Source organism: Ascaphus truei, chromosome 3 (genome assembly GCF_040206685.1).
Source record: "Ascaphus truei isolate aAscTru1 chromosome 3, aAscTru1.hap1, whole genome shotgun sequence".
NCBI lineage: Eukaryota > Metazoa > Chordata > Amphibia > Anura > Ascaphidae > Ascaphus > Ascaphus truei.
Genome location: NC_134485.1, coordinates 3,062,852 through 3,090,588, shown reverse-complemented (window position 1 = coordinate 3,090,588; position 27,737 = coordinate 3,062,852). Strand labels below are relative to the sequence as shown.

At 45.4% G+C, this 27,737-nt stretch overlaps 1 protein-coding gene across 1 annotated transcript; it reads left to right on the top strand.

Moving 5' to 3' along the window:
• Window positions 1–831: 831 nt before the first annotated feature.
• On the top strand, window positions 832–26,865 carry LOC142491239 (radial spoke head 1 homolog). Its single transcript, XM_075593508.1, has 9 exons — window positions 832–1,796; window positions 4,323–4,436; window positions 7,822–7,927; window positions 8,267–8,357; window positions 10,407–10,542; window positions 18,973–19,044; window positions 22,526–22,646; window positions 26,174–26,392; window positions 26,702–26,865. The coding sequence occupies exons 1-9, from the start codon at window positions 1,743–1,745 to the stop codon at window positions 26,713–26,715; spliced, it is 927 nt and encodes a 308-aa protein (XP_075449623.1). The 5' UTR covers window positions 832–1,742; the 3' UTR covers window positions 26,716–26,865.
• Window positions 26,866–27,737: the final 872 nt, after the last annotated feature.

Sequence of the window (27,737 nt, the reverse complement as noted above, 5' to 3'; positions counted from 1 at the left end):
TATCACTATTATATGTATTTAAGTTGTTAGCGCCTTATATTCACTTATTCTCAGGATTTACCCCCATTACACTTTGGTACTATTATTATACACCCAAGAGGGTCTCAAGTGATTACCACATCTAGCAGTTTGTATTTATGCGTTTGCGCCATTGCTTGTCTGTAATTCTTTCTATATTGGATTCTATTAAAAGTTACGTCTTAAGCTACCTAATCACTCCAATAAACAGGACTTGGGTGCTTATAAACAGGGCCTGGGTGCTTATAAACAGGGCCTGGGTGCTTATACACAGGACCTGGGTGCTTATACACAGGACCTGGGTGCTTATAAACAGGACCTGCATGCTTATAAACAGGACCTGGGTGCTTATAAACAGGACCTGGGTGCTTATAAACAGGACCTGGGTGCTTATAAACAGGACCTGCGTGCTTATAAACAGGACCTGCGTGCTTATAAACAGGACCTGGGTGCTTATAATCAGGACCTGGGTGCTTATAAACAGGACCTGAGTGCTTATAAACAGGACCTGGGTGCTTATAAACAGGGCCTGGGTGTTTATAAACAGGACCTGGGTGCTTATAAACAGGACCTGGGTGCTTATACACAGGAGCTCTGATTGGTTCCCCCTGGCTCCGGCCCCTGACACTGCATGTCATGTGATGAGGTATTTCCCATTCTGCAGACGCGGTTATTCACAGAGCTGGCTGCCCAAAACAAAAATGGCCGCCGCGTGTTTTATCTCCATGGAAACGGGACGCGACAACGAGGACTGACATGCGCCGTTTCCTTGGATACTGGACGCGGCCGCCCTGCATCCCGGGTAATATCTCCATGGTAACGCAACGTGCGGTGGTGTCTGGCAGAGAAGAAGCCGCGGCCCAGAGTGACACCGGGGGGAGAGACCGAGACCCGGGGATAGGAGAGAGAGACCGGGGATAGGAGACAGAGACAGAGACAGACAGAGAGAGAGAGACAGAGAGACAGAGACAGAGACAGAGACAGAGAGAGAGAGAGAGAGAGAGAGAGAGAGAGACAGAGACAGAGACAGAGAGAGAGAGAGAGAGAGAGAGAGAGAGACCGGGTTGACGAAAGAGAGAGAGAGACCGGGTTGACGAAAGAGACCGGGGGAGACACCGATGGCTGGGGAGAGACAGAGACCAGGGGAGTGAGACGGAGAGCGAGAGTGGAGACCTCTGCACTTGATACTGACCAGGTCCCGGGACCCCCGGTCACTGAGCACCGAGACCCCCGGTCACTGAGCACAGAGACCCCAGGTCACTGAGCACAGAGACCCCCGGTCACTGAGCACAGAGACCCCCGGTCACTGAGCACAGAGACCCCCGGTCACTGAGCACAGAGACCCCCGGTCACTGAGCACAGAGACCCCCGGTCACTGAGCACAGAGATCCCCGGTCACTCAGCACAGAGACCCCCGGTCACTCCGCACAGAGACCCCCGGTCACTCCGCACAGAGACCCCCGGTCACTCCGCACAGAGACCCCCGGTCACTCCGCACAGAGACCCCCGGTCACTCCGCACAGAGACCCCCGGTCACTCAGCACAGAGACCCCCGGTCACTCAGCACAGAGACCCCCGGTCACTCCGCACAGAGACCCCCGGTCACTCCGCACAGAGACCCCCGGTCACTCCGCACAGAGACCCCCGGTCACTCCGCACAGAGACCCCCGGTCACTCCGCACAGAGACCCCCGGTCACACCGCACAGAGACCCCCAGACCCGAAATGTCAGATCTTGGATCCGAAGAGTTTGAGGAAGAGGCGGAGCCTGATCTTGGGGTGAGGGGGATATATAGCGGGGGAGGATACAGCGGAGGGGATATACTGTGGGAACGGCCGAGGACGACGGTCCGTGGGCACTGGGCAGAGAGGGGCTGCGGCGGGAGAGGATGAGCGGAGCAGGGCGGCCAGGAGGAGCGCGTCCCGTCCGAACAGGAAGTCTTCAGTAACTTCCGGTGTCTGCCGCTGCTCCAGCGCAGGTCCTTCCCGGTCACCCTGCTCCGCTCCCACCACCGCCCACCTCTGCTGCAGCCCTGCTCCTCTCTTTCTGCCGCCTGTGAGAAGAGGAGGAGGTGAGAGGAAGAGGAGGGAGGGGGGTGGCGATGAGAGAAGAGGAAGAGAGGGGGTGAGAGGAAGAAAGGGGGGTTAGAGAAGAGGAGGAGTTGGGGTGAGAGAAAAGGACGTGAGAGGGGGAGGTGGAGTTGATAAGAGGAAGAGAGGGGGTGAGAGAAGAGGAGGAGGTGAGAGGAAGAAAGGGGGTGAGATAAGAGGAGGTGAGAGGAAGAGAGGGGGTGAGAGAAGAGGATGAGGTGAGGGAAGAGGGGGTGAGAGAAGAGGATGAGGTGAGAGAAGAGGAGGTGAGAGGAAGAGAGGGGGTGAGAGAAGAGGAGGAGGTGAGAGGAAGAGGAGGGATGGGGGGTGGTGATGAGAGAAGAGGAAGAGAGGGGGTGAGAAAAGAGGATGATGTGAGAGGAAGAAAGGGGGTGAGAAGAGGAGGTGAGAGGAAGAAAGGGGGGGGTGAGAGAAGAGGATGAGGTGAGAGGAGAGGGGTGAGAGAAGAGGAGGAGGTGAGAGAAGAGGAGGTGAGAGGAAGAGAGGGGGGTGAGAGGAGAGGGGTGAGAGAAGAGGAGGAGGTGAGAGAAGAGGAGGTGAGAGGAAGAGAGGGGGGTGAGAGAAGAGGAGGTGAGAGGAAGAGAGGGGGGGTGAGAGAAGAGGATGAGGTGAGCGGAGAGGGGTGAGAGAAGAGGAGGAGGTGAGAGAAGAGGAGGTGAGAGGAAGAGAGGGGGGGTGAGAGAAGAGGATGAGGTGAGAGGAGAGGGGTGAGAGAAGAGGAGGAGGTGAGAGGAAGAGAGGGGGGTGAGAGAAGAGGTGAGAGGAAGAGAGGGGGGTGAGAAAAGAGGAGGTGAGAGGAGCTACTATATAATGTTTAAGAAAATAAATCAGAAAGTTCGGAGGGGGGCATTGCTGGAGGTTCGCCTAGAGTGCCGAGTACCCTTGCACCAGCCCTGAGGGGATATACTTTATAATGTACGAATAGTTGAGGGCTTGGATATACTGTAACCAACAGGTATCGGGCGGTGTACGTTGATATTAAGGTAGGTCAGGTGTATATGGAATATAAGGGGGTTACAGGGGTATAATGGGACATACATGACTGAGGGACCAGTATAATTAGGGCTAATACTGGGCATGTAACAGATCAGGCAGCAGCGCCGCTGTTTATAAGGGGAGCGGCGCAGTATAAAGTGAGGGGGATTATAATGCATGTTTAGGGGAGGAAACAGCATCTGGGATGAAATATACTGTGTAAAAGAAGGTACAAAGGTGTGAGAGTGGTTTGTTATGTAAAGGAGAAGCACTATATAGGACAGCAATGTAATTTAATATAATGGTACCGTAATATTTATATAGACACAGGAGCCGGATGTGACAAAGATTGAGTGATATACGGAGAGATAGGAGCCCCAGGGGCATACAGCAGGGAATAAAAAGGGGACTTTAAAGGTTTAAATCAATGGACATGTCTCTTTTCCTCTTATACTATTTTATAACTTGGCCATATAGCATATTTGGGAATAACAGGAGAGTCCTGGGATAAAACGTGATCTTTTAGTGTGGCGAGATTGTGTGTGATAATGTACCAGACCTCTTCCCCTGAAATATGATTGATTTTTTTTTTACAAATTCTATATACACATTTTGAAAATATTTTGGGGGAAGAGGCACCTGAGGAAATCGTGAAACCGAGAGAGAATACAGAATATAGGTCCTGAAGGGCTCACATTTTCTGTGTCTGCACTATTTTCTCTGGCCAATACAGAAGATGCCAGGTTTATATTGATATGCAATATATACCTAGTATAATCAATAATATAACTTTGTATTTACCCCTTAGTAATTACTGAGGTATGTCACAAAGCTATGTAGCTAACAGGTTAATACTCCTAACTAGCCTAGTACCCATTTTACTTCCTTACAGGAATACATGGCTTTACCCCATCCTCTCCCCCTGGTGGGGTCTAACCACTTTCCCTGGGGCACCTATCCCCCGACACCCACTCTGCCTCTATCCTCAGAGATTTATACATTGGGATGACAATCCATTGAAATGTGTTTTTGGCCTGCTTCAGTCATCTCTTCACTTTACTGTATATAGATTAAGGGACGAGCACTTCCCCAAATAATGTCGGCTAACCATCGGCAGAAGCATGTAGTACATGGCCCAAAGTGTGAGAAATAATATAAGACTGATCCATGCGTTGAATGATTTAACAGGACTCTCATCGTCTCTTACCCCTTCCCCAGGAGTATGAAGGCGATCGCAATGAAGCTGGGCAGCGGCATGGACACGGCAAAGCGCGGCTACCGAATGGAGACACGTATGAAGGGCAGTACGAGAAGGGAAAGAGGCACAGCCAGGTACTGTTAAGGCCAGGAGAAGTCTAATCAGTAACTTGGGTTCTGACCATTCATATCCGGCACCCAGTCACAGGTCCGTTTATAGCCATGACCATGTTTATACACACCCGCTCTCCATGTGGACAGAACCACTGAGGCTCAACACAAACTCCCTGATTCTACTAATATGGCATCATCCTGCCCACCAGTATTCAGTTACAGGCGGTGGTGAAATGATGATGGTAATAGGTGGTAAAGCGTACCAGTAAGTTTTCCATGTCACACCGCGCACCATTATTGCAATTCCACATTATTTGTAAAGATATCAGGATTTATTTTAGAAATCCTTTCATATTTTACAGCAAAAATATTTGGTATCTTTCTAAAACACCTTCCAAAGTCCCATACATGTATATCTTTCTGAAACACATTCCAAAGTCCAATACATGTATATCTTTCTAAAACACCTTCCAAAGTCCAATACATGTATATCTTTTTCACATGAGGCACAGTATTACTATATTTTTTTTACCAATTTGGTCTGTGGTAACTAGGCCTGCATACTACAGCTTTGTGTCTGCCAATCCTAATAGGAACATTTCACGGACTCCAACCACTGATTCTGCATCACCTCCCGCTCAGATTCCGGAATCTTTTTGCTGTTCCACAGTAACTTACCCACAGTTTTTGATTAAATGCATTTGGCCCATATTTATTAAACAGTGCCATTCTATAAGACACTTTCCAGCGCCAGGAGACGATCCTTCAGCTGAATGACACCGTCCGGCCCCAGAAAGTGTACTGTATAGTATCATAGCACCGCTTAGTAAAAATGAGCCTCAATCAGATTTAGCCACTACTGAATTGTAAAATTCTTACAGATTTGTACCTGGTAGAAAGAATGCAGCTTACAGTATTTCTTCGTGTAATAATATTCGTAACAGGAATGAGCAGTGTAATTATAGCGGGCTCGTGTGCATAGCAAGCTGCTGGAATTCTCAAATATAGTGTGTCACGCATGGCGCACCTGTGAGCACATGACCTCTATACAGGACAAAGGTTAATAGACAGCTCGCAAGCTGGCCCACTTTCCACCTTCACAAAGGACCCTCAAATGAACAATACCTCCCCTCAATCCGTCCCCATATACCATCTGTCGCGAACAGTATACAGGTGAGCACGAGACTTAGATATGAAACCAGGAATAATACACACGGCTTCTCTAGCCAACGTACCTTTCTCCTGCGCAAGGTACTTTCAATGAGTTACTATTAACCCCTTACTCAATTGCAATCATATCTATATATTGCCACCACCCAAGAATTATGCAAATAAAATATGTAAAATGAATGTATCTGCCAGGGTCTCTGGTTCTTGTTTATTATTTAAAAAAACTATGCACTTAACATACAGAAATCTGTTGTAGCAAAATGTGTCTGAAAAATGTAAAAACTCTCTCAGAGCGTGCAGCAGTTCATTCAGAGCCCCAGAGCATCACTTATTAAATGTGTGTATATATATATATATATATATATATATATATATATATATATATTTATATATACCTACATACATATATACAGTGGTTGACAAATCACCAAAAAATCTACTCGCCACCTAGTACCAAACGTGTGCTGCTTGGGCCAATATTTACTCGCCCGGGGGTTAAATCCACTCGCCCGGGGCGAGCAAATGTATAGGTTTGTCGAACACTGTATATATATATACAGTGCTTAGATTACAGAAAAAGGATTACAAGAACATACAATTACAGTAAATGCAGGACAGTTTCCTAAAATAACAGGATAAAACATAAAACAGAAACCCCTATACTTTACGTTACCACATATCAGGATTTTCTCCCAGAGAGGTCACTGGCGAAGTAATGAGAAATCTCGTTTTTGGTCCAAAACACACCTCTGTTGAAATCTGATTATCAGGATGTGCTTATAGTCCCGGGGGCGCAACGTCGCATGAAAACAAGTGTATTGAATCCATCGTGTGCGCTTATAGTAGGCGTGACAGAGCGACGGCTTGATCGCGATCGCTGGAAGTCAATGAAAATTGATTTTTTGGTGACCGCCGCGTGACATCAGTGGGCACGTGAGTTGTTCAGCCAATGAGGGCGAACCGCTCATGGCCACACTCCCGCCATGCCCCTCTATCGCCGTCTCTTGCCTCCTACACTATAGGCAAAAAACGCTGCGAGACCGGCGACGGATGACATCACGACGCGGCATCACCGTAGCCAGGACTATAAGCGCGGCCTCAGAATACCTTGCTAAGTCTTACGTATGTATTTTTTTCCCCATTAAAGCAACATAAGACAACCCCTGTCGTAAATCAGCTGCGAGATCGACAGTTTTACGACAGAGGAAAAAAAACTTCTACCAAAGGACACTTACATTTTGCCTCAATATATAAACACACTCATAACTTTCCTTCTCTAGTACTAAGACACATGTGAGGTGCATCAATAGATTCAGGCGGTCATGGCGGACGCAACAAGACTAATCACGACCGTCTTGATCCTACATTTGAGGGAGAAATGGATATCTCAGTACATACCACTCTGTGCCACGATTACAGATCTGTAACTCGTAGTATGTACAATAGAGAACGTCACATAATATTCTCATTTTTAATGAAGTCCTCCCACGAAAGCAGAACCTGTGTGTCACCTCTCTGGAATGCACCAGTACTTATTCACAAACGTTTAGTTTTGTTTGAGGCTGACAGAATAGTCTCTGGTTAGCGTTTATGACCTTTTAAACAACACATATGTCACTTTTAATGGGCCATCTGTGATACCCCCCCCCCCCCAACCCAACCCAAATGAGTCCTCTTTAAAGACCAGCACAGTCCCAGAAAAAGACTTGACCTGACATAAACCCACTGTATTGTGTTTTTAAACCCAAATTGTAGCTACATTAACCCCCGAAGCCCCAGCTTGATTAAAATACACAATATCTCATGATATTATCACGACAGTGAGTCTCACAGTCCTTTTTATAATGAAGCAACAGTAATATCTTGCATGCACACACATACCCACTATCTCTTATCACACAAAACACACTATTATGTCATTATACACATTATCTTCAAAGAATATCCCGGAGGGATTAGAATGATGGCCGAATACATGGAAGTCAGTTATGTATCTAACGTGTATTAAAAATGGAACCAAATAAGTAACCAAATCACAACGATCAACCTATGAACCACAACCGCAGGGTGACGACTACAAACCTTACGCTTACATTCTCCTCCTTCCTTGTGATAGATTCTTGGAAAAAGTTGATGAAATGCGAGTTACATTGTGTGCTCCATCCGGTTTTGTGCCTGTTCCCCCCAGGGACCCCCGACTGCCTACGCTGCTGAATGGTCATAATTCTGTTCACAGGGAACATATCGATTCAAAAATGGTGCCCGCTACATAGGAGAATATCAGCAGGATATGAAACATGGGCTAGGCACCTTTATGTACCCTGATGGATCCAAATACGAAGGTAAATGCAATGTGAAGGTACATGTAAATTAGCAGATATACAAAGCTGATTAAAAGGTGCACAGGTTTAACTTAAACATGTATGAAAATCTTTCCCATAATATATACTGTTCGGGGCATATGTACAGAGGCAAAAGTGGAGCAAAATATCTGCACTATATGTATCAAAGAAAAAAGTCCCATTAAAAGCAATAAGATTTTTTCTTGGATACATACGGTTCAGTGATTTTGCCCCAGAATGGGTCCACTTTTCATTGATGCATAACCCCATGTGAGCTAACCATAGATATCACCCCAACATTTGGTGTCTAACACTGGTCTTTCTACATCTCCTTTCCAGGTGACTGGGTGGGTGATCAGAGACACGGTCAAGGAATTTACTCCTATGCCAATGGAGACAGTTACAATGGAGACTGGTTCGCTCACCAACGGTATCTTCCAGGCCTATGGTTCTTGTTACTATATGTTATAACGTGGGATATACTCTGTAATGTTACAGTATTACCATATAATACAAAATTATTATGGGATTAGAATGAGAATTATCCATGGGATTAGAATGAGAATTATCTATGGGATTAGAATGAGAATGATCATGGGGTTAGAATGAGAATGATCATGGGGTTAGAATGAGAATGATCATGGGGTTAGAATGAGAATGGTCATGGGATTAGAATGAGAATGATCATGGGCAGTGTTCGACAAACCTATACATTTGCACACCCCGGGCGAGTGGATTTAACATCGTGGCGAGCTCCTATTGGCCCAAGCAGCACACGTGTGGTACTAGGTGGCGAGTAGATTTTTTTGTTCGGCGAGTAGATTTTTTGGTGATTTGTCGACCACTGATCATGGGATTAGAATGAGAATTATCATGGGGTTAGAATGAGAATGATCATGGGGTTAGAATGAGAATGATCATGGGGTTAGAATGAGAATTATCATGGGGTTAGAATGAGAATTATCATGGGGTTAGAATGAGAATTATCATGGGTTAGAATGAGAATTATCATGGGGTTAGAATGAGAAATATCATGGGGTTAGAATGAGAAATATCATGGGGTTAGAATGAGAAATATCATGGGGTTAGAATGAGAAATATCATGGGGTTAGAATGAGAAATATCATGGGATTAGAATGAGAATTATCATGGGGTTAGAATGAGAAATATCATGGGATTAGAATGAGAATGATGATGGGGTTAGAATGAGAAATATCATGGGGTTAGAATGAGAAATATCATGGGGTTAGAATGAGAATGATGATGGGGTTAGAATGAGAATTATCATGGGGTTAGAATGAGAAATATCATGGGGTTAGAATGAGAATGATGATGGGGTTAGAATGAGAAATATCATGGGGTTAGAATGAGAATGATGATGGGATTAGAATGAGAATGATGATGGGGTTAGAATGAGAATTATCATGGGGTTAGAATGAGAATTATCATAGGGTTAGAATGAGAATTATCATGGGGTTAGAATGAGAATTATGAAGTACATCAGGGGTACAGGATCTCAGCATGCACAGGTACAAAATAGAAATGATCTGTGATTCTATGGTCTCCTCTTCACGAACCAGGCACCGGACTTTGTCCTTCTCCACCTCTATCCCGCACACCTCCGCTCGATCAAAGGGGGGGGGGGTACTTCGCTATACAGCTGAAAGGGAACTCACGACACCCTACCAGACTCAAAGAGCCCTAGAATGACTTACACTTCGACCCTCGTGGCAAACACTGACATCACGAACGAGCACCGTCAGGCGACTACCAATTAGTCAGGACGTCTTAGTGTTTCAGCAAATGCCACGGTCTAGGTAGTCTGGCAAAGAGCTGGAGGGTGTATTCAGAGCGGTTAAGGCAAATGCAGCTATCCTACGCATTTCGTAAGTGTTAGACTTACTTCATCAGGGAACTTCACTCTTAGAACTTAGGGGGACCTATTGCATTTAGCCCAAGAATATGCATTCGAACAAGTGTAAAATAGGATGTTACTGTGCACATTGCAAAACATAAGGCATTGTAAGAGAAGTAAAAAAAATACAAATGTTTTTGATAGACATACGGGAACCCTCAATGGCAGATACCATTTAGAGCGTAAGGTTTCCCCAGTAAGTAGAGAGTGTTTGTATGGTTATCTATTAGACTGTGGGCAGACTATGGCAAACCAACATAAGGCTTTTGACCCAGTTACTGCATGCATGCGCGCGTCAGAGCGCCTGGCGGCGATTGCACTAGGTTCAGCTGCGATCTATGATCTGGGACGCGCGTCCAGAGAAGAGCAGGAGATCGCGCCATGGGGTTGCTGCGGCGCGGCCAAGATGTCACGTGGCTGGTTCACCCTTATTGGCTGAACCGCCACCGTGACGTAGACAGCGCTCGGCTGCCGCGCCAAATGACTGTGGGGACGAGGCCTAAGGCTGAATGCTCAGCATGGGCCATTTGAGTCCCGTTAGGTACATTCTGTGTCTCTTTGCAGGCATGGGCAAGGTGTGTACAGGTATGCTGACACTGGATCTAAATACATTGGCACCTGGGTCAACGGTAAACAGGAGGGGGCCGGAGAGCTTATCCACCAGAACCATCGCTACCAGGGCAGCTTCACCAGCAACAGTGTGAGTACAATATGTCACTTCTCTCCCTGTGTGCACTATCTCAGGGCCCAGTGTAACTCCCCCACTGCCAGTGAAGGTCACTTCTCTATGGCTGGGGGTGGACAGGCTGCATATAGTACACAACCTCAGATGCTGATAATATGGGTACTAAGTATCACTGACTTTAAATGGCAGCCATTAGCATCAATTCAAATGTAAGAAGCTGGTTAATTAAAGTGTGTTGGACCTGGAGTAGATTTCAGGTTTAAGCTAACTCTGAGCTGACATTGTTTTAGCATTAAAAAAGGATGCAAATGATTGTAAAAGATGAAACATTCAGCAACTAAATCTAAAGAGAAACGGCTCCAAGTTCCCAAGGAGAAAAGACGGCAGCAAACGGTGCCCAGAAGGTAGAGATCGTGGCCAGTGCCGGCTAGGCCAGAAAACCAAGCCTGCCCTTTATTGGGGCTTGAAGGAAAACCTTTTTCCTTGCCTAGGCTTCAGAACTGAGAGGAACCTTTCCTCTGCTAGAAAGCTGAAGGCCTTGTGACTGGATACACACATCTGCACCGTTTGCAGCAGCCTCCCCCGGGAAGCTTTCACGCACTGCCACTCGTTATCTCCGATTTTTGGTGAACTTACAGGCCCGGGAATACGAAAGAAATTAAACGTAACGCAAGCCAGAGAGGCATAGCGTCGGTGGGGGTTGCAACGCACTTCTGGATCAGAGTTTTGCTGTACTTAACACATAGAGAGCAATGAGTAGGACAAACACACACATACAAAAACATTTGTTAGCTTCGCTCAAAGCAAATCAATCCAACCACCAAGTCCCTGTGGTCCCTGAATCCTGGATAAATACACAACATTGCGCTTTAACTAGGGCACATACATACCCCTCCCTTTGAGGCTAAAATATAGTCTAGAGCTATTTTATTCTGCAGAGCCATTAATTTAAACTAAACCTATTCTTGGTTGTGTGAGTAAATGTCTGTGGTTGTATGATTGAGGATATCCCTGTAAACCTGTCATACAGTAACCCAACTCCTACATTTGGGAATAAGTTCCCCGAAACTTGTTCTTCCTATAGACTACTTTTTAGCACTTGTGTATTGGGTGTCTCTCTTCTGTTTCCAACTCTACCTGTGAGCAATTAACATAACCGTTTGTTTGACTGATAAAACATTCTCCCACCGGGATATCATTCTGCAGGGAGATTCTATTAACCTATAAATCCAAACAAAATAAACAGAGTTAAACAAATATTACCTTATACTATTTTGTCATTCTTATAGGACGCCACTTACACAAACATAATGGAGCATACATTGTAACTGAAAAATAATAAAAACCTGTAAAAATAAAAAGTTCAAAGTTCGTGTGTTGAGGCCTGGACTTTTTTGCCTATGACCTTTCTCCCTTGATTAGTGGTCAGAGAGTATTTTGTCCATCAAAACACTAATTTGCAGGCGCTATGTCTTTGTCTTTATTAGCTGTTTGTGCCAAGGCTGGCACTATTTTGACGTGCGTGATGTGTATTCATGATGATAAGCAATTTTTTTACTGCAATGCTGGTGATGAGTAGTATTTAAATGGCCTTTTCATCTGGGATGAAGAGCGTGCTTGCGTAGAAAATGCTTGACCATTAACCCGTCTCGCGTAGGTGCACTTTCAGCTTTAACCTGTGCCTAGAGAGACTCAAAAATATATATTAGTTGCATGCAATACTTATTAATTGTTTTATTACCAATAACATGGTCCTTAATTCGTTCCTTTGAACTACTGATGGTCATAACTCATCCCATAAGTGTCTCATAGGGAGAGAATTTATACCTAGAAATAAATTCTTGTATTAATATGGTTACTACTATTGTTAGCATCCGCATATAAACAGAGGTATCCCCTATTAACGCTCCTCAAATTTTAAACTAAGCAACCAATGTGGACTTGACTTTGCTACAATCCAAGTTCCTAAAACTTGGTACCTCAGTCTGTGCCAAACCAATTGCTTCCATAATCAACTCTATCCTGTCTGCAGGCCATTTCCCTAAGACCTGGAAAACTGCCAGAGTTGTCCCAATCTTCAAAAATGGGGACAAAAACACTGTCTCAAACTACAGATCAATCTCTCTTCTCCCAATACACACTTGCTCTCATTCATATCTAACTGCCATCTGCCATTTTCTCTGATGCAAATGGTGTCAACCTTTTAGTCATTTAATACTAACTAACCTTAAAACTCGCCCCACAAATCAAGCATCCCAACAGCCTGCACTCATGGCTATTGTCCCACATCCACAGTCACTCCTGGCTTTCACCTCAAACACTCCACTGTAACTATTCTGCTAAAAATGTGAAATGCCCTGTATATAATGTATACCCTGTTCACTTATGCAACTGCACTTGCAATTATATATCCCCTGTCCTTTAACTCTATGTCCAGGACATACCCAAAAACGAATAAATGGTTACAAAATTATAAATTTGGCAGATACTGTATGATATATCCCTCAACATAGGGACGGCTTGCTACCTGCTTTGCTGTGACATCTGCAAAGGTATTATTTCCTAATGAGAGCCCGTCAGCCCTGTTAGTATGGCAGCAACCTTTTTTTACTGCAAGAGCCCTTGGAGTTAACATTGATATAATAAATTCTGAACCTGCTGTGCATTGTGTATTATTTACAACATATCAAGTTCTGGATCCTCTATAGGGATATCAGAGAGTCCTTCAATAACCTATGTATGTATCTCCCCTCTTTTGTTCATATATTATCTATATAATTATGTGAACAAAAATACAAAAATAGTTATGAAAACAGGTTGCTTGATATATAGCAAAATTAAACTGGTAAATAGGTTTGTATGTGTAGCGACTATAAAAATATTTACTGCTTGTGTTAAAAGAAAAAAGCCTGCAGTAGGTCTTTTAACAACTGTGGCATTAACAATAGGGAACCTGTAAATATAATAAAAATCCTGAACAAGAGATTTCCTTTTAAAATAGACAAATAATTTTGAACTCTTTGTAAAGTGCTGAGCACACGGCCAGCATTAACTTTTAAAGACACTCTGAATAAAAAAATAATAATTTTCAAAGCACTTTTTTTTTTCTGGGCAAACAGCCAGTTGTTCTAGGCTTTTCGCCAGAAACCTCAAAGTACGGATGGCAGATAACGGGTTTCGCTGTCTTATTCATATTAACTGCTGGATTAATCTCTCGAGCAGGGGATTGGAACATTAGTTTAATGTTAAATATGAAGCTTTCCACGCTGTTCTAAAACTGCATTTTGTATGGCCTTTCAAAAATTAAATAACGGGAATATTTCAAATTACTTATAAACACCAAGTCTATGCCTACAAGAGCATGCAACATTCTTCCACTCATTCCCCTGGATGCCTTCTGAAAGAAATCTCATATTCCTGCAAACTTCCATCAATACAAATTTATGCTATCCCGTTTCAACTCTGCCCTCTCTTAAACTAAACAAAATCTCTTCAAACATGCAACAGTTATACCATGACTCAAAAACAGCAAGCTTGACCCTACCTGTCTCGTATGGCTACTACACTGCTTATTTAACGGAGACAATTCTCACTAAAATAACTGATGACCTCCATGCTGTTAAAGACAGATATCATTACACTCTTCTCATATTACTCAACCTCTCTGCAGCATTTGCCACCACGGACACCCTCCTTTGAAGCGCTATGCACATTAATGGCGTTATATACATATATAATACAATATATTAATTCAAACAGTGCTTGTGAGCTTTTACCAGCCTTTTTAAACAATAACATTCACAAACATATCTTAAGCCTGTAGAAATAAAATTGAAATGTGTTATCTTACTGGTTACACACAATACAGGACACACAACACAAAAACGTCTCTCATACACAGCCAGCCAACTTCACAGAAATAACAAACAGATAACAAAACAGTTCTACATTACCTTGTTCTCATAAATAAACTGCTTAAGCACAGAGCTAGTTAATTTTAATGTGAATGCTTCACATTCTTTAAACTGTAAGGGAGAGGCTGTGCCCCTCCTTTCGTTAAGATAGAAATACCGCAAACTAAAAGAAAATGTCCAGTTTAAAAAGCCTTCGCCTGGCCAGGACGAATAAACCTTTCAAACTATAACCAGGGACAGAGCTGAATATACTCCCTTTTTGTTGTGAGGTATTTCTCTCTATATTTGGCGTACACCTTTTTTAAAACCTTTTAAAATTTAGATTTCATCATGAGCAACTAATATTCATATTTTCTGCAATTATCTGCAAATGCATGGATGGCGACCTATACACATATGATAATCAGCATGATCCACAGTATCTTTCACACAAGAAATCATTCAGGAAAAAATTAATCAGGGTTACAAACAAACTCTTTTACATAAGGTAGCGTGTTTTTTTTTTTTTTTACAGAGACTTTCATTCTGAGCCCCCACGTGCGAAGCAACACTTCCCTGCTTCTGACTCTGATAGTGGCACACTCTCTGCCAATAACCAAAACCACCACAATTAAAACAGACACCATTATTCTGAGCTATTCTTCCTGATTGATTTCTGGGACCAGCATAAGATCTCCGTCTATTCTGCCCTCTGCCTTGTAAATACATTGCCTTATTCTCTTGCCGAGAACAACCTTCTGCATAATCTACAAACGGGTCACAATAATAATCACCAGCCGTCTGAGCAACAAATTCCTCAGGAGTCCGACTAGATTTACACTCGCATTTAAAAACTTGTACATTCCTAGGCTTCCCTCCACAGTCATTCTTACTCATGTAAGCACCCATTAGTAGCTTATAGATTATGATAAATAATTGCAAGAAACTAATCTTAGAATACTTATACTTACACAATATACAATGGTCGTTCACCAAGATCAGAGATAACAGTCCAGTCGTGCACAAAATTTACTGGACTCTATCCAAAAATTTTGTCAAGGGCCTCTAACCCAATCCACAGTCACCATTTAGGTATTTTAAATTCCTAGAGGGGGGGTGAGACAATGTAAAAATCACATATACTCACTTGCCGCCTTTGTGAATCCCCACTTCTAGACGCCAAAACTGAAGGAAAACCTTTTTCCTTGCCTAGGCTTCAGAACTGAGAGGAACCTTTCCTCTGCCAAGAAAGCTGAAGGCCTTGTGACTGGATACACACATCTGCACCGCTTGCAGCAGACTCCCCCGGGAAGCTTTCACGCACTGCCACTCGTTATCTCCGATTTTTGATGAACTTACAGGCCCGGGAATACGAAAGAAATGAAACGTAAAGCAAGCCAGGTTTCAAATCTTTTGTCTCAATTTATTACTCATAGGGTAATAACTTTTATACCAAAAAAAGAAGATATTGATTAGAGGCGTAACATAGGCGTAACTTGGGTTTGTCTTCAGCGTAGCTTTGATTAGAGGTGTGATTTAGGGGCAGGACATATTAGTGGCATGATTTTGGGACGTGTTTCTCCCAATACAAGCAATGTCTGAATACATAGCTTATTCATTGTCTGTTATCAAAAGAGACCTTGAATCTCTAGCAACTAAGTTATACTATTTTGCCTCTTTCATAGAACCAGTCTATTATATTTTAACTAAAAGAGCAGGAAACTGACAATACAAAAAGTATCTTAGCAATATCCTGAGCAGGAAGAAAGGAAATTTAATTTGGCAGAAACTGAGTGCATTAGGAATTATATTTCAGCAAAAGGCTGACTACAGAATCTTAACTGGTTATGAACAGACAACATGGATGCTTAACACAAGTGCAGATTCTGGCCTGACCTACTGGTCCTAACAGGGATCTTCATCCGATTCCTGCTTATTAAGCTAAATAATAACTATCCATACAAAAAATATCTATCTAAATCATTTTACTTATTAAATCAACAACATAGAGAAAAGAACCCACTTGAAGCACTCAATCAAACGTTTGATCTAATACACCTCAAACTGTCCCTCTATTACATTAACCCGGAGTGTCATATATACTCATCTTAGGGTTAAGATATATGTGTGTCATTTGATGTATTTTAACACCCATTATTTTAATTAGTTTAGCATTAAAGATTATTTTTAAAATTATCATAACACTTTATAGGGGGCATTGAGTGCTTTAAGTGGGTTCTTTTCTCTATGTTGTTTACTTATCACGTTACCCACCAGCACCTTACCCCCATACATTCACTTAATATTTAGCTGAAGCGGGGTTCACCCTTACAGTACTTTACTTATTAAATCATTTAGATATTTTGGTTTGAAAAGATGAAACATTGAAGTGTTGAATTATAGTATGTGAGCAAGTAACTCTGCCCATGCCCAATTCCTCCCCTTACCCCGTGCAAACATGCACCTCTGTCTGTCTGAGGGATGGGAGGCAGGAGAAACGTGCACCTCTGTCTGTCTGAGGGATGGGAGGCAGGAGAAACGTGCAAGTCTGTCTGAGGGATGGGAGGCAGGAGAAACGTGCACGTATGTCTGAGGGATGGGAGACAGGAGAAACGTGCACCTCTGTCTGTCTGTCTGTCTGAGGGATGGGAGGTAGGAGAAACGTGCACGTCTGTCTGTCTGTCTGTCTGTCTGAGGGATGGGAGGCAGGAGAAACATGCACCTCTGTCTGTCTGTCTGAGAGATGGGAGGTAGGAGAAACGTGCACCTCTGTCTGTCTGTCTGTCTGTCTGAGGGATGGGAGGCAGGAGAAACGTGCACCTCTGTCTGTCTGTCTGAGGGATGGGAGGCAGGAGAAACGTGCACCTCTTGTCTGTCTGAGGGATGGGAGGCAGGAGAAACGTGCATCTCTGTCTGTCTGAGGGATGGGAGGCAGGAGAAACGTGCACCTCTGTCTGTCTGTCTGAGGGATGGGAGGCAGGAGAAACGTGCACCTCTGTCTGTCTGAGGGATGGGAGGCAGGAGAAACGTGCACCTCTGTCTGTCTGTCTGTCTGAGGGATGGGAGGCAGGAGAAACGTGCACCTCTGTCTGTCTGAGCGATGGGAGGCAGGAGAAACGTGCACCTCTGTCTGTCTGTCTGTCTGTCTGAGGGATGGGAGGCAGGAGAAACGTGCACCTCTGTCTGTCTGTCTGAGGGATGGGAGGCAGGAGAAACGTGCACCTCTGTCTGTCTGTCTGTCTGAGGGATGGGAGGTAGGAGAAACGTGCACCTCTGTCTGTCTGTCTGAGGGATGGGATGTAGGAGAAACGTGCACCTCTGTCTGTCTGAGGGATGGGAGGCAGGAGAAACGTGCACCTCTGTCTGTCTGTCTGTCTGAGGGATGGGAGGCAGGAGAAACGTGCACCTCTGTCTGTCTGTCTGAGGGATGGAAGGCAGGAGAAACGTGCACCTCTGTCTGTCTGTCTGTCTGAGGGATGGGAGGTAGGAGAAACGTGCACCTCTGTCTGTCTGTCTTAGGGATGGGAGGTAGGAGAAACGTGCACCTCTGTCTGTCTGAGGGATGGGAGGCAGGAGAAACGTGCACCTCTGTCTGTCTGTCTGAGGGATGGGAGGTAGGAGAAACGTGCACCTCTGTCTGTCTGTCTGAGGGATGGGAGGTAGGAGAAACGTGCACCTCTGTCTGTCTGTCTGAGGGATGGGAGGCAGGAGAAACGTGCACCTCTGTCTGTTTGTCTGAGGGATGGGAGGCAGGAGAAACGCGCACCTCTGTCTGTCTGTCTGAGGGATGGGAGGCAGGAGAAACGTGCACCTCTGTCTGTCTGTCTGAGGGATGGGAGGCAGGAGAAACGTGCACGTCTGTCTGTCTGAGGGATGGGAGGCAGGAGAAACGCGCACCTCTGTCTGTCTGAGGGATGGGAGGCAGGAGAAACGTGCACCTCTGTCTGTCTGAGGGATGGGAGGCAGGAGAAACGTGCACCTCTGTCTGTCTGTCTGAGGGATGGGAGGCAGGAGAAACGTGCACCTCTGTCTGTCTGTCTGCCTGTCTGAGGGATGGGAGGCAGGAGAAACGTGCACCTCTGTCTGTCTGAGGGATGGGATGTCTGTCTGTCTGAGCGATGGGAGGCAGGAGAAACGTGCACTTCTGTCAGTCTGAGGGATGGGAGGCAGGAAAAAGGTGCACCTCTGTCTGTCTGTCTGTCTGTCTGTCTGTCTGTCTGTCTGAGGGATGGGAGACAGGACCTGGACATCCTGATACCCTGATGCACAGTAAAGCAGTCTGCACATTGTATTGCTATTTATATAGTGCCAGCCATATATATAGCGCTTTACAGAGATAATATGAGACATAAAACCAGGAAGAATAATACAATCTGGGATAAGTGCACAGTAAATAAAACATTGGGGGTAAGGAGACTGCCTCAAAGATCTTACACTCTAACTACATGGCGCTTTTTACACCTGTAAGATAAATCTCGGGACTTGTCCTGGATAAGGTATAGATTATTGGATATAGTCATATATTTGTGTTTATCTCTTTATTTCTTCATAGCTCCTTGGGCCAGGAAAGTACGTGTTTGACATCGGCTGTGAGCAGCACGGCGTATACGAGCAGGCAGATCAGGTAACGGCTACAAGGCTCAGACCACGCTCATGGTGCGGGCGGCGTACGTAGATCGCTCGCCGTAATCCCTTCTATGCGGTAGCAAAGTTTACTTAACCCCTTTGCAGCCAGAGAGGCCTGTAATGCACTGCAGATATATTGAATAGGAGCCATTAAGTCATAACTGGTCACATCAAACTTTCATCCAGTTTTCCACCCCGGAAAACCATAGTATCATATTACTGCAATTAAAGATATCACTTGTGAGCACAGTCTGCAACCTGTTGTTCCCCATTATCTCTTAGCATACAGTGCTGCCACTGCAGCCAGGGATTCTGGGAAATTACATATGGCAAATGAGCACACTGTCCATTTTAACACGGACTTCACATTGCAGTGTGAGGCTGGTTATACTGGCTTTGCTGAGACCCAAAAGGTCGAAATGTCTGTGAGTAGGTTACTGGCTCTGCACTTGTTTAACCCTCGCTGTGCCGGAAAGCTGTGTAATGCGGCAGGTATAAGCTTATAGGGGGGCCATGTTAAAATGGACATGAAGTAAAAGGTGACACACTGTGCTCATTTGCATGTCATTTCCCAGAATCCCTGGCTGCAGTGGAAGCAAGGTATGCTAAGGTAATGGAGAAAGGCGGGGCTGCAGACCTGTCTGAGACATGTGACTGTGCTCACAAGGGGTATGTTTAGTCGCTGCACGGTGGAGGGTTTTTGTCACCCACTATAATTTATATAATGTGTCGTCGTATCGGATTTCTGAAAGGGAAATAACATCTTGTTATTTTCAGTTAGTACACAGATGTAAGCCACGTTATTACGGGACACACACAACGCGCCACCAGGAAAAGCCGCTATTGTTTTGAATCAGTTGTGCGTGAGAAGGGGGCGGGGCCACCGCACTATTTTCTCTCGCAGGAGTGCGCCGCAGTATTATTTGCTACATCTGTCCTGGTGCCGTTTCTTTCCAGGAAACCGGCCTTAGCCGACTTCAACTCGCGAGATTTATTTCCAAAGACATTATTATCCTTCAAACTCTGCGCTACTTTCCCCTGTCTACATCTCCGTGTCCGGCCCCCAAGTGGGCCGGTCTCTTGCTTCCTCCTCTTTAAGGGCGTGTCCATGGTGTGAGAGCACACGCTACCATGCGTGTGACGCGTGCCTTTACCTGCAGCAATATGTGGTCTGGGTAGACATGACAAGGAGGCGTGTCGGGGGGGGGGGGGGGTGAGGGGGCGTGGCCGTGACGTCACGGAGCTGGTTTGCCCTCATTGGGCAAATCGCTCACGTGACGCGGCCGTCGTGCGAGAAAACAAATGTATTAGTTTCCTCACGCGTCGCGAGCGCTGGCACTTCTGGTCGCACGCTCTAAAGACAGCCTCATAGAGGCACATCATTTTGATCGCACCGCGAGCACGGTCACAATAACCATGCACGCGGCCTAATTCTCTGTACATCCCGTATGAGTAGTGAGTGTAGCCATAGAGAGACTCCCATCCATAGAAGAAGACTCCCTGGCTTGGCACATGGACAAACCGTGTATATACAGTAAGGTCTCTGTGTCTCGAACGCTTTGTATAGCATGCAGTGGTAATAATCATCATCTCCTTGAATTGATTTGCATAGTTACTCCCTCCCAAGAGAAGCAGCCGGGGCAGGAGAGGCGCCCGATCCTTCCCTATACACAGGAATCCTCCCCTTATTGAGGGCTTTGTGCTCTCCCAGGCGGCTCTCCCACAGGTCCTTGCTGGCATGGCTTGCTGTGTGTGTGCATGCTCAGAGATGCATGGTAGGAAGCAGTGTGCGGTGTCACATATACACAATAGTGACACTTGCTGCCTGTCAGGATACAGCCGCATGCATTCATACAACAAAGGCAGGAAGAGTTCCGCAAACGTCAGGCTTACACTGAAGTGATGAATGTGGCAGCCCATAAACAGGTCTTCTATCTAAGGGGGGCTCAACTCCAGATTACAAGACCCCCAAACAGGGGAAGTTTTCAGGATCTCTCTGTTCTGACAAGAAAATACTTATTCAAGAGATACTAATTTGGATTGTCGATTTCAGCCCCGAGATACACACATGAATAATACCAACACCGGTTATATGTCAAATACAATGTACAGTATTAGTCACTTAGCGTCGGTACATTCAGCATCTTACAGCAATCAGGATACCGCACGATATCAACCAGGGGACCCCCACCATTTCAGAGATAAAATGCCTGGTAGTTGTATTTCTGTGATTGCGTTTGTGCTGCGCGCAGAGCCGAGCACACTAGCTGGTTCAGCCGCAGTTGAAGGTCTGTTAAACTTGTGTGCTGGACAAACCTATCAGGAAACACATTCAGGCAGCCAGGGACCAGCTCAGCAAACGGGGGAGGCCAGCTCGGGAAACGGGGGAGGCCAGCTCGGGAAACGGGGGAGGCCAGCTCGGGAAACGGGGGAGGCCAGCTCGGGAAAAGGGGCGAGGCCAGCTCGGGAAACGGGGGAGGCCAGCTCGGGAAACGGGGGAGGCCAGCTCGGGAAACGGGGGAGGCCAGCTCGGGAAACGGGGGAGGCCAGCTCGGGAAACGGGGGAGGCCAGCTAGACTAGCGCTTCTCATAACAAGCATCGTACAGCAAAATGTGTTCACAGCAAACGCAATTCCTTTCAGATAGATATTTTAGTAAAAGACAAAAAGTTAACCCAATACAAACCTAGGCCATCAGAAAAACAACAAAACTCCCTTCTCATTACACTCTGCTTCAGCACAGGTGGTGCAGTCTTGAGTGAGCAACCTGTGCTGAAGCAGGGATATCCTGACAACCAGACCGGTTGGTGACCCTTGAGGACGGGACTTGAGCACCCCTGTTCTATATCATGAGGCTCGCATCTTGCAGTAATGTGCCGGAGATAATTCCTCATTAGGTGTATACTCAATGCTTTATTGCGCTGAGAACCTTTTATGTACAGTACTGTGTTTAGAAACTGTCTTAATTAAATATGGCGCTATTTTGTGCGCCAATTTGCCACCAGGAGACTTTAGTAAATAACCTTGATTGCTTCAGCCGTGTACACAGGACTATCCCAAAATATTATACAATATCTAGTATAGGAAAGTATAGCAGAAGTAGAGATACATGCAGCAAATATAAGAGTAAGCGCTGGGAGAAAGGCGTCCTGTGAGCGGTCCCGGGGGCTTATTCTTTAGCCGCTAATTCGGCTGCTCTGGCATTTGTGCCCAAAATGCCCAATTAAAGTTCCTGCTGTAAACTGCCTGATATTTATCAGAGAAAAGGAACCCCGTTGGAAGCAATATGATTAATCTGGTGCTGTTATTTTGCACAAGTTTTGCTACAGTTTTTCAGCCAGGACACTAGTAAATAACTTCATTCTGTGCAACTCTGATTATCAGACTCATTGTTTCTACCTCCAGAGGAATAACAAGAAGTAACATGGGAAGGGATAGTTGAATTCCTTCTTTACATGTTTGTATTGCCATCCTTTTTAGGAGAAAGAGGCTGAAGAAGAGGAGGAACCTCTAACATTGCCTGTCACCAAGTGGAAAGCAGAAAAAATGACCGGCCTTACTCTCTGGTCACCAACAGAAGTAGTCCGGCCACCTGCCCCAGGTACAGTATGTAGCAGGGAGATCACAGCTCACCATACCTAGGTCTGTATGTAGCACAGAGTCCCATTGTACTGTGTCCCGCATTACAGCACAGCAGGGCCCCGCTCATACGCGGGTTCCGCTGCAGGCCGCCGCTGTAACGCGGGGCCCTGCTGTACTGTATTGTACCTTTGAAAACAGAGATGCAGAGCTGTAACCCGACTGTTTCGCTGACAAATGGCATCTGACAAGGAGTTGCGCACGCGCTAAAACTGTTGTTTAGTGAGAGCCGGATACTTTGCTGCTGTGCGCGTCATGCCGAAAATCGCCGGAAAAACTGAGCAAGCGCCGAACCTAATGAATATGGGTATACATTAGGAGACGCTGTATGAGCGCAGCGCTGGAAAGCGCGGCCCTGCTGTACTTCAAATTAAAAAAAAATTGCCCTTTTATTTTTAGCCGAGTCTCCCACTGGTCCAGGTAAATTGTAGAGGGATGCATAATATTCTCTAAATGCTTTACTTATAATTTTAGGGTTAGAGATACCAGACCGTTTTTGGTGTATATACTATGGATTTAGTTTTTTTGCTTGTTTTTACGGATATGTTTTTGATTGGATCAGTTGGATGTTTCGTTTAATTTGCAAAGGGTTTGTTGAGCTATGGTAATTAATATAATGTATACAGTTAGGTCCGGAAATAATTGGACACTGATACAAGTTTCGTTATTTCGGCTGTGTAACAAAATAAATTCAAGTTACAGTTAAATAATGAATATGGGCTCATAGTGCAGTCTATCAGCTTTAATTTGAGGGTATTCACATCCAAATTGAAGGAAGGGTTTAGGAATTACATCTCTTTAATATGTAGCCCCCTCTTTTTCAAGGGACCAAAAGTAATTGGACAATTGACTCAAAAGCTCTTTCATGGACAGGTGTGGGCTATTCCTTCGTTATTTCATCATCAGTTAAGCAGGTAACAGGTCTGGCTTTGAGTCCAGGTGTGGCATTCGCATTTGGAAGCTGTTGCTGTGAACCCACAACATGCGGTCAAAGGAGCTCTCAATGCAAGTGAAACTGGGCATCCTTAGGCTGCAAAAAAAAAGAAAATCCATCAGAGAGATAGCAGGAACATTAGGAGTGGCCAAATCAACAGTTTGGTACATTCTGAGAAAAAAAGAACGCACTGGTGAGCTCTGCAACACAAAAAGGCCTGGCCGTCCACGGAAGACAAGTGGTGGATGATCGTAGGAGCCTTTCCATGGTAAAGTAACACCCCTTCACAACATCCAGCTAAGTGAAGAACACTATCCAGGAGGTAGGCATATAATTATCCAAGTCTATCATAAAGAGAAGACTTCACGAGAGCAAATACATAGGGTTCACCACAAGGTGCAAACCATTCATAAGCCTCAATAATAGAAAGGCCAGATTAGACTTTGCCAAACAATATCTAAAAAAAAGCCAGCCCAGTTCTGGAACAGCATTCTTTGGACAGATGAAACTAAGATCAACCTGTACCAGAATGATGGGAAGAAATAAGTATGGAGAAGGCTTGGAACGGCTCTGTAACGCTGAATTACCCACAGACCTGGCCAGTCCCCAGTACTGAGATGGGTAAGGGTATAACACGCACCCACAGCAGTGAGGGCGTGCCTGGAGTGTGGTAGGGTGTGTTGCCGGGTCTGTTGAGAGAGGGATAGCCAGATACTTCCCACGTCCGGGGCGCCAGAGGTCCGAGTGGTAAGATCCGAAATCTGTAGGTCGAGGACAGGAGAGAGCAGCGTAGTGAGGTCCAAAGCCGAGTCCAGGGGGTATCGAGGTACACGAAGTCTAACGAAAGCCGAGATCAAATCCAAAGGTAGCATACAGGGGCAGGGACTGGAGCGAGAACTGAAAGACACGAGAGCCAGGCATAGAACTCCGTACAGCAAGAGCCACAAGAAACTATGCAGAGCGAGGGAGAGGGCAGACTGGGGTTATATATTTAGGAGGACCAATGGGAGTAAGAGGCGGAGCGGGGGCATGCCTGAGCAGGCCCAGGGATAGGCTCAGGTGCCTAGAGTGGGAGCCAGCCAGGGAGCCAGTGGTGGAGATTGCCTGTAGCTGATGGGAGGCGAAGCCAGAAGTGTGGGAGGATGGCAAAGAGGATCGGGTACGTGTGGGAGGAGGCTACGTGTGCCGAACTGGAGAGGAGCAGCGCCCGACTGGAGCAGATAAGGAGCCGGCGGGGAGGGCACATGGAGAGTGCGGCGGTGCTGGGAGCCAGGGCAACGGGGACCCGCTGTAGGGAGCGTGTCCCCCGATCCCTTACAGGCTCATGATCCGAAGCATACCATATCATCTGTAAAACTCGGTGGAGGCAGTGTGATGGCATGGGCATGCATGGCTTCCAATGGCACTGGGTAACTAGTGTTTATTGATGATGTGACAGAAGACAGAAGCAGCCGGATGAATTCTGAAATGTATAGGGATATATTGTCTGCTCAGATTCAGCCAAATTCAGCTAAGTTGATTGGACGGCGCTTCACTTTACAGATGGACAATGACCCAAAACATACTGCGAAAGCAACCCAGGAGTTTTTTAAGGCAAAGAAGTGGAATGTTCTGCAATGGCCGAGTCAATCACCTGATCTCAACCCGATCGAGCATGCATTTCACTTGTTGAAGACAAAACTTTAGGCAGAAAGACCCACGAACAAACAACAACTGAAGACAGTTGCAGTAAAGGCCTGGCAAAGCATCACAAAGGAGGAAACCCAGCGTTTGGTGATGTCCATGCGTTCCAGACTTCAAGCAGTCATTGCCTGCAAAGGATTCTCGACAAAGTAATAAAAATGAACATTTTAATTATGATTGTGTTCATTTGTCCAATTACATTTGAGCCCCTGAAATAAGGGGACTGTGTATGAAAATGGCTGCAATTCCTAAATGTTTCATACGATATTTTTGTTCAATCCCTTGAATAAAAGCTGAAAGTCTGCACTTCTATTGAATCTCGGTTGTTTCATTTCAAATCCATTGTGGTGGCGTGCAGAGCCAAAATGATTAAAATTGTGTCAGTGTCCAATTATTTCCGGACCTAACTGTATCTCCCTGGTAGCACACACTATTGAATTACTATTTATGAAATACATTTTTAGTTGGAGCGAGGTCCCTCTTATCTATTTCTTTACCGAACTTAAATAAATGTGTGATTTTTCTTAGTGGATACTGTTTGACCCCCTTTTTATAGTGCGGTAAGAAAATGCAAACTCGTTCTGCACTGAACTTATCGGAGTTTAGTGAATAGGCCCCATAGACGATCATAATTTACTGGTATTCTATATTGTTAATGCTTCACTGAATTTGTAACACATGCTTTTCTGTGGGTTGTAATTTATTCAGTATCACTTGCTTAGTTTACCTAAACATTTAGACGATCATACAGTAACTTACTGGTATTCCTGTAAATAAAGATAGAATGACATGCAACATTTCAGGTGTTACATTGTATCTTGCTGTACTGCAGTAAAGACTGACTGAATGGGTGTCTCTGTTCCCCAATGTAGTGATAGCAGAGCCTGGTGAGGGTGAAGAAGCTGTACCAACTGATGCTCCTGCCCAGCCCGCAGACGCAGCGCCAGAGACTACAGAAGAAGTCACTGAACCTACAAGAGCTGCGCCACTAAATGTGTCGTTTGAATATCCAGAAGCAGAGACTGAACCAACAACGACATTACCGGAAAGCCGTCCCTCAGAGGCTGAGGAAGCCAGAGAACCTGCTTATGGTGAGAGCTGCCACCCGTTATGAGACACACAGGGAATGACGCCATTTGCTGCACATTTCTAAGAAAACAGGAGGAAATAAACACAAATAAATATTATGCATTATAATTCCCAAACCTGCACAATAGAATAACCGCAGTAGCATTATTTGATGCCAGTATTACCCTATTACCTGTACCTGTACTGCAATGTGTACAGCTGCCCAGCGCACAAGAGAAGTCCCATTCTAAGTCACCTCGGTTTGTTTCCCTTATCGCTGCAGAGATACGGTCTCTTCCTCCTTCTCACTGTCTGACTCTTCTTCTTCACAGATACTGTTAATTAAGGTGGGACAATCACACGAAGAAAAGTGAATCAAATACCAGACGACTATATCGAGAGGAAGAAATCGGACTCAGGAATAAGCCCAAAAGACACGTGTCTGCACTCTGGTCCCGTTCTGCTCCCAGCCTGCAATAAATAGCTTTTAATAACTCCTCTGTGTCCCGCTTTGTTTTTCCTAGTAATTGGTATCACGGCGCTACGCAATGCTATGGATATACTGACTTTCACGATTGCTGTTATACCACTTGCTAACACTGCTGATAGTGTTACCCATGCATTAAACACCCTCACACAGGGAAACGCCTATTGCCTGTTTGTATACAGATCTTTTTATTATGGAATGTCATAGTCCTATAGCCATGTTTATAGGCTATAGGTATGTTCTAGCCATTGTTATATGGAGGGAAGGTAGGGGGTAGTGGTGATGGGTGTTGGCAGTGATTGGAAGGGTGTGTCACATTGGGGGTCAGTGTCTCACATTAGGGGTCAGTGTGTCACATTAGGGGTCGGTGTGTCTCACATTAGGGGTCAGTGTGTCCCATTAGGGGTCAGTGTGTCACATTAGGGGTCAGTGTGTCCCATTAGGGGTCAGTGTCTCACATTGGGGGTCAATGTCTCACATTAGGGGTCAGTGTGTCACATTAGGGGTCACTGTGTCACATTAGGGGTCAGTGTCTCACACTAGGTGTCAGTGTGTCACATTAGGGGTCACTGTGTCACAGGGGTCAGTGTGTCACATTACAGTGTGTCACATTAGGTGTCACAGGGGTCACTGTGTCACATTAGGTGTTGGTGTGTCCCATTAGGGGTCGGTGTCTCACATTAGGGGTCAGTGTCTCACATTAGGGGTCAGTGTCTCACATTAGGGGCCAGTGTCTCACATTAGGGGTCAGTGTGTCACATTAGGGGTCGGTGTGTCCCATTAGGGGTCGGTGTCTCACATTAGGGGTCGGTGTCTCACATTAGGGGTCGGTGTCTCACATTAGGGGTCGGTGTGTCTCACATTAGGGGTCGGTGTGTCCC

Excerpts from the sequence above, each read along its gene's own strand:
- LOC142491239 (XM_075593508.1), top strand. The coding sequence starts at position 1,743 with ATGTCAGATCTTGGATCCGAAGAGTTTGAGGAAGAGGCGGAGCCTGAT. Across the intron at positions 10,543-18,972 it reads GCAGCTTCACCAGCAACAGT|CTCCTTGGGCCAGGAAAGTA; the intron begins GTGAGTACAATA and ends ATTTCTTCATAG. Across the intron at positions 22,647-26,173 it reads AGTCCGGCCACCTGCCCCAG|TGATAGCAGAGCCTGGTGAG; the intron begins GTACAGTATGTA and ends TCCCCAATGTAG.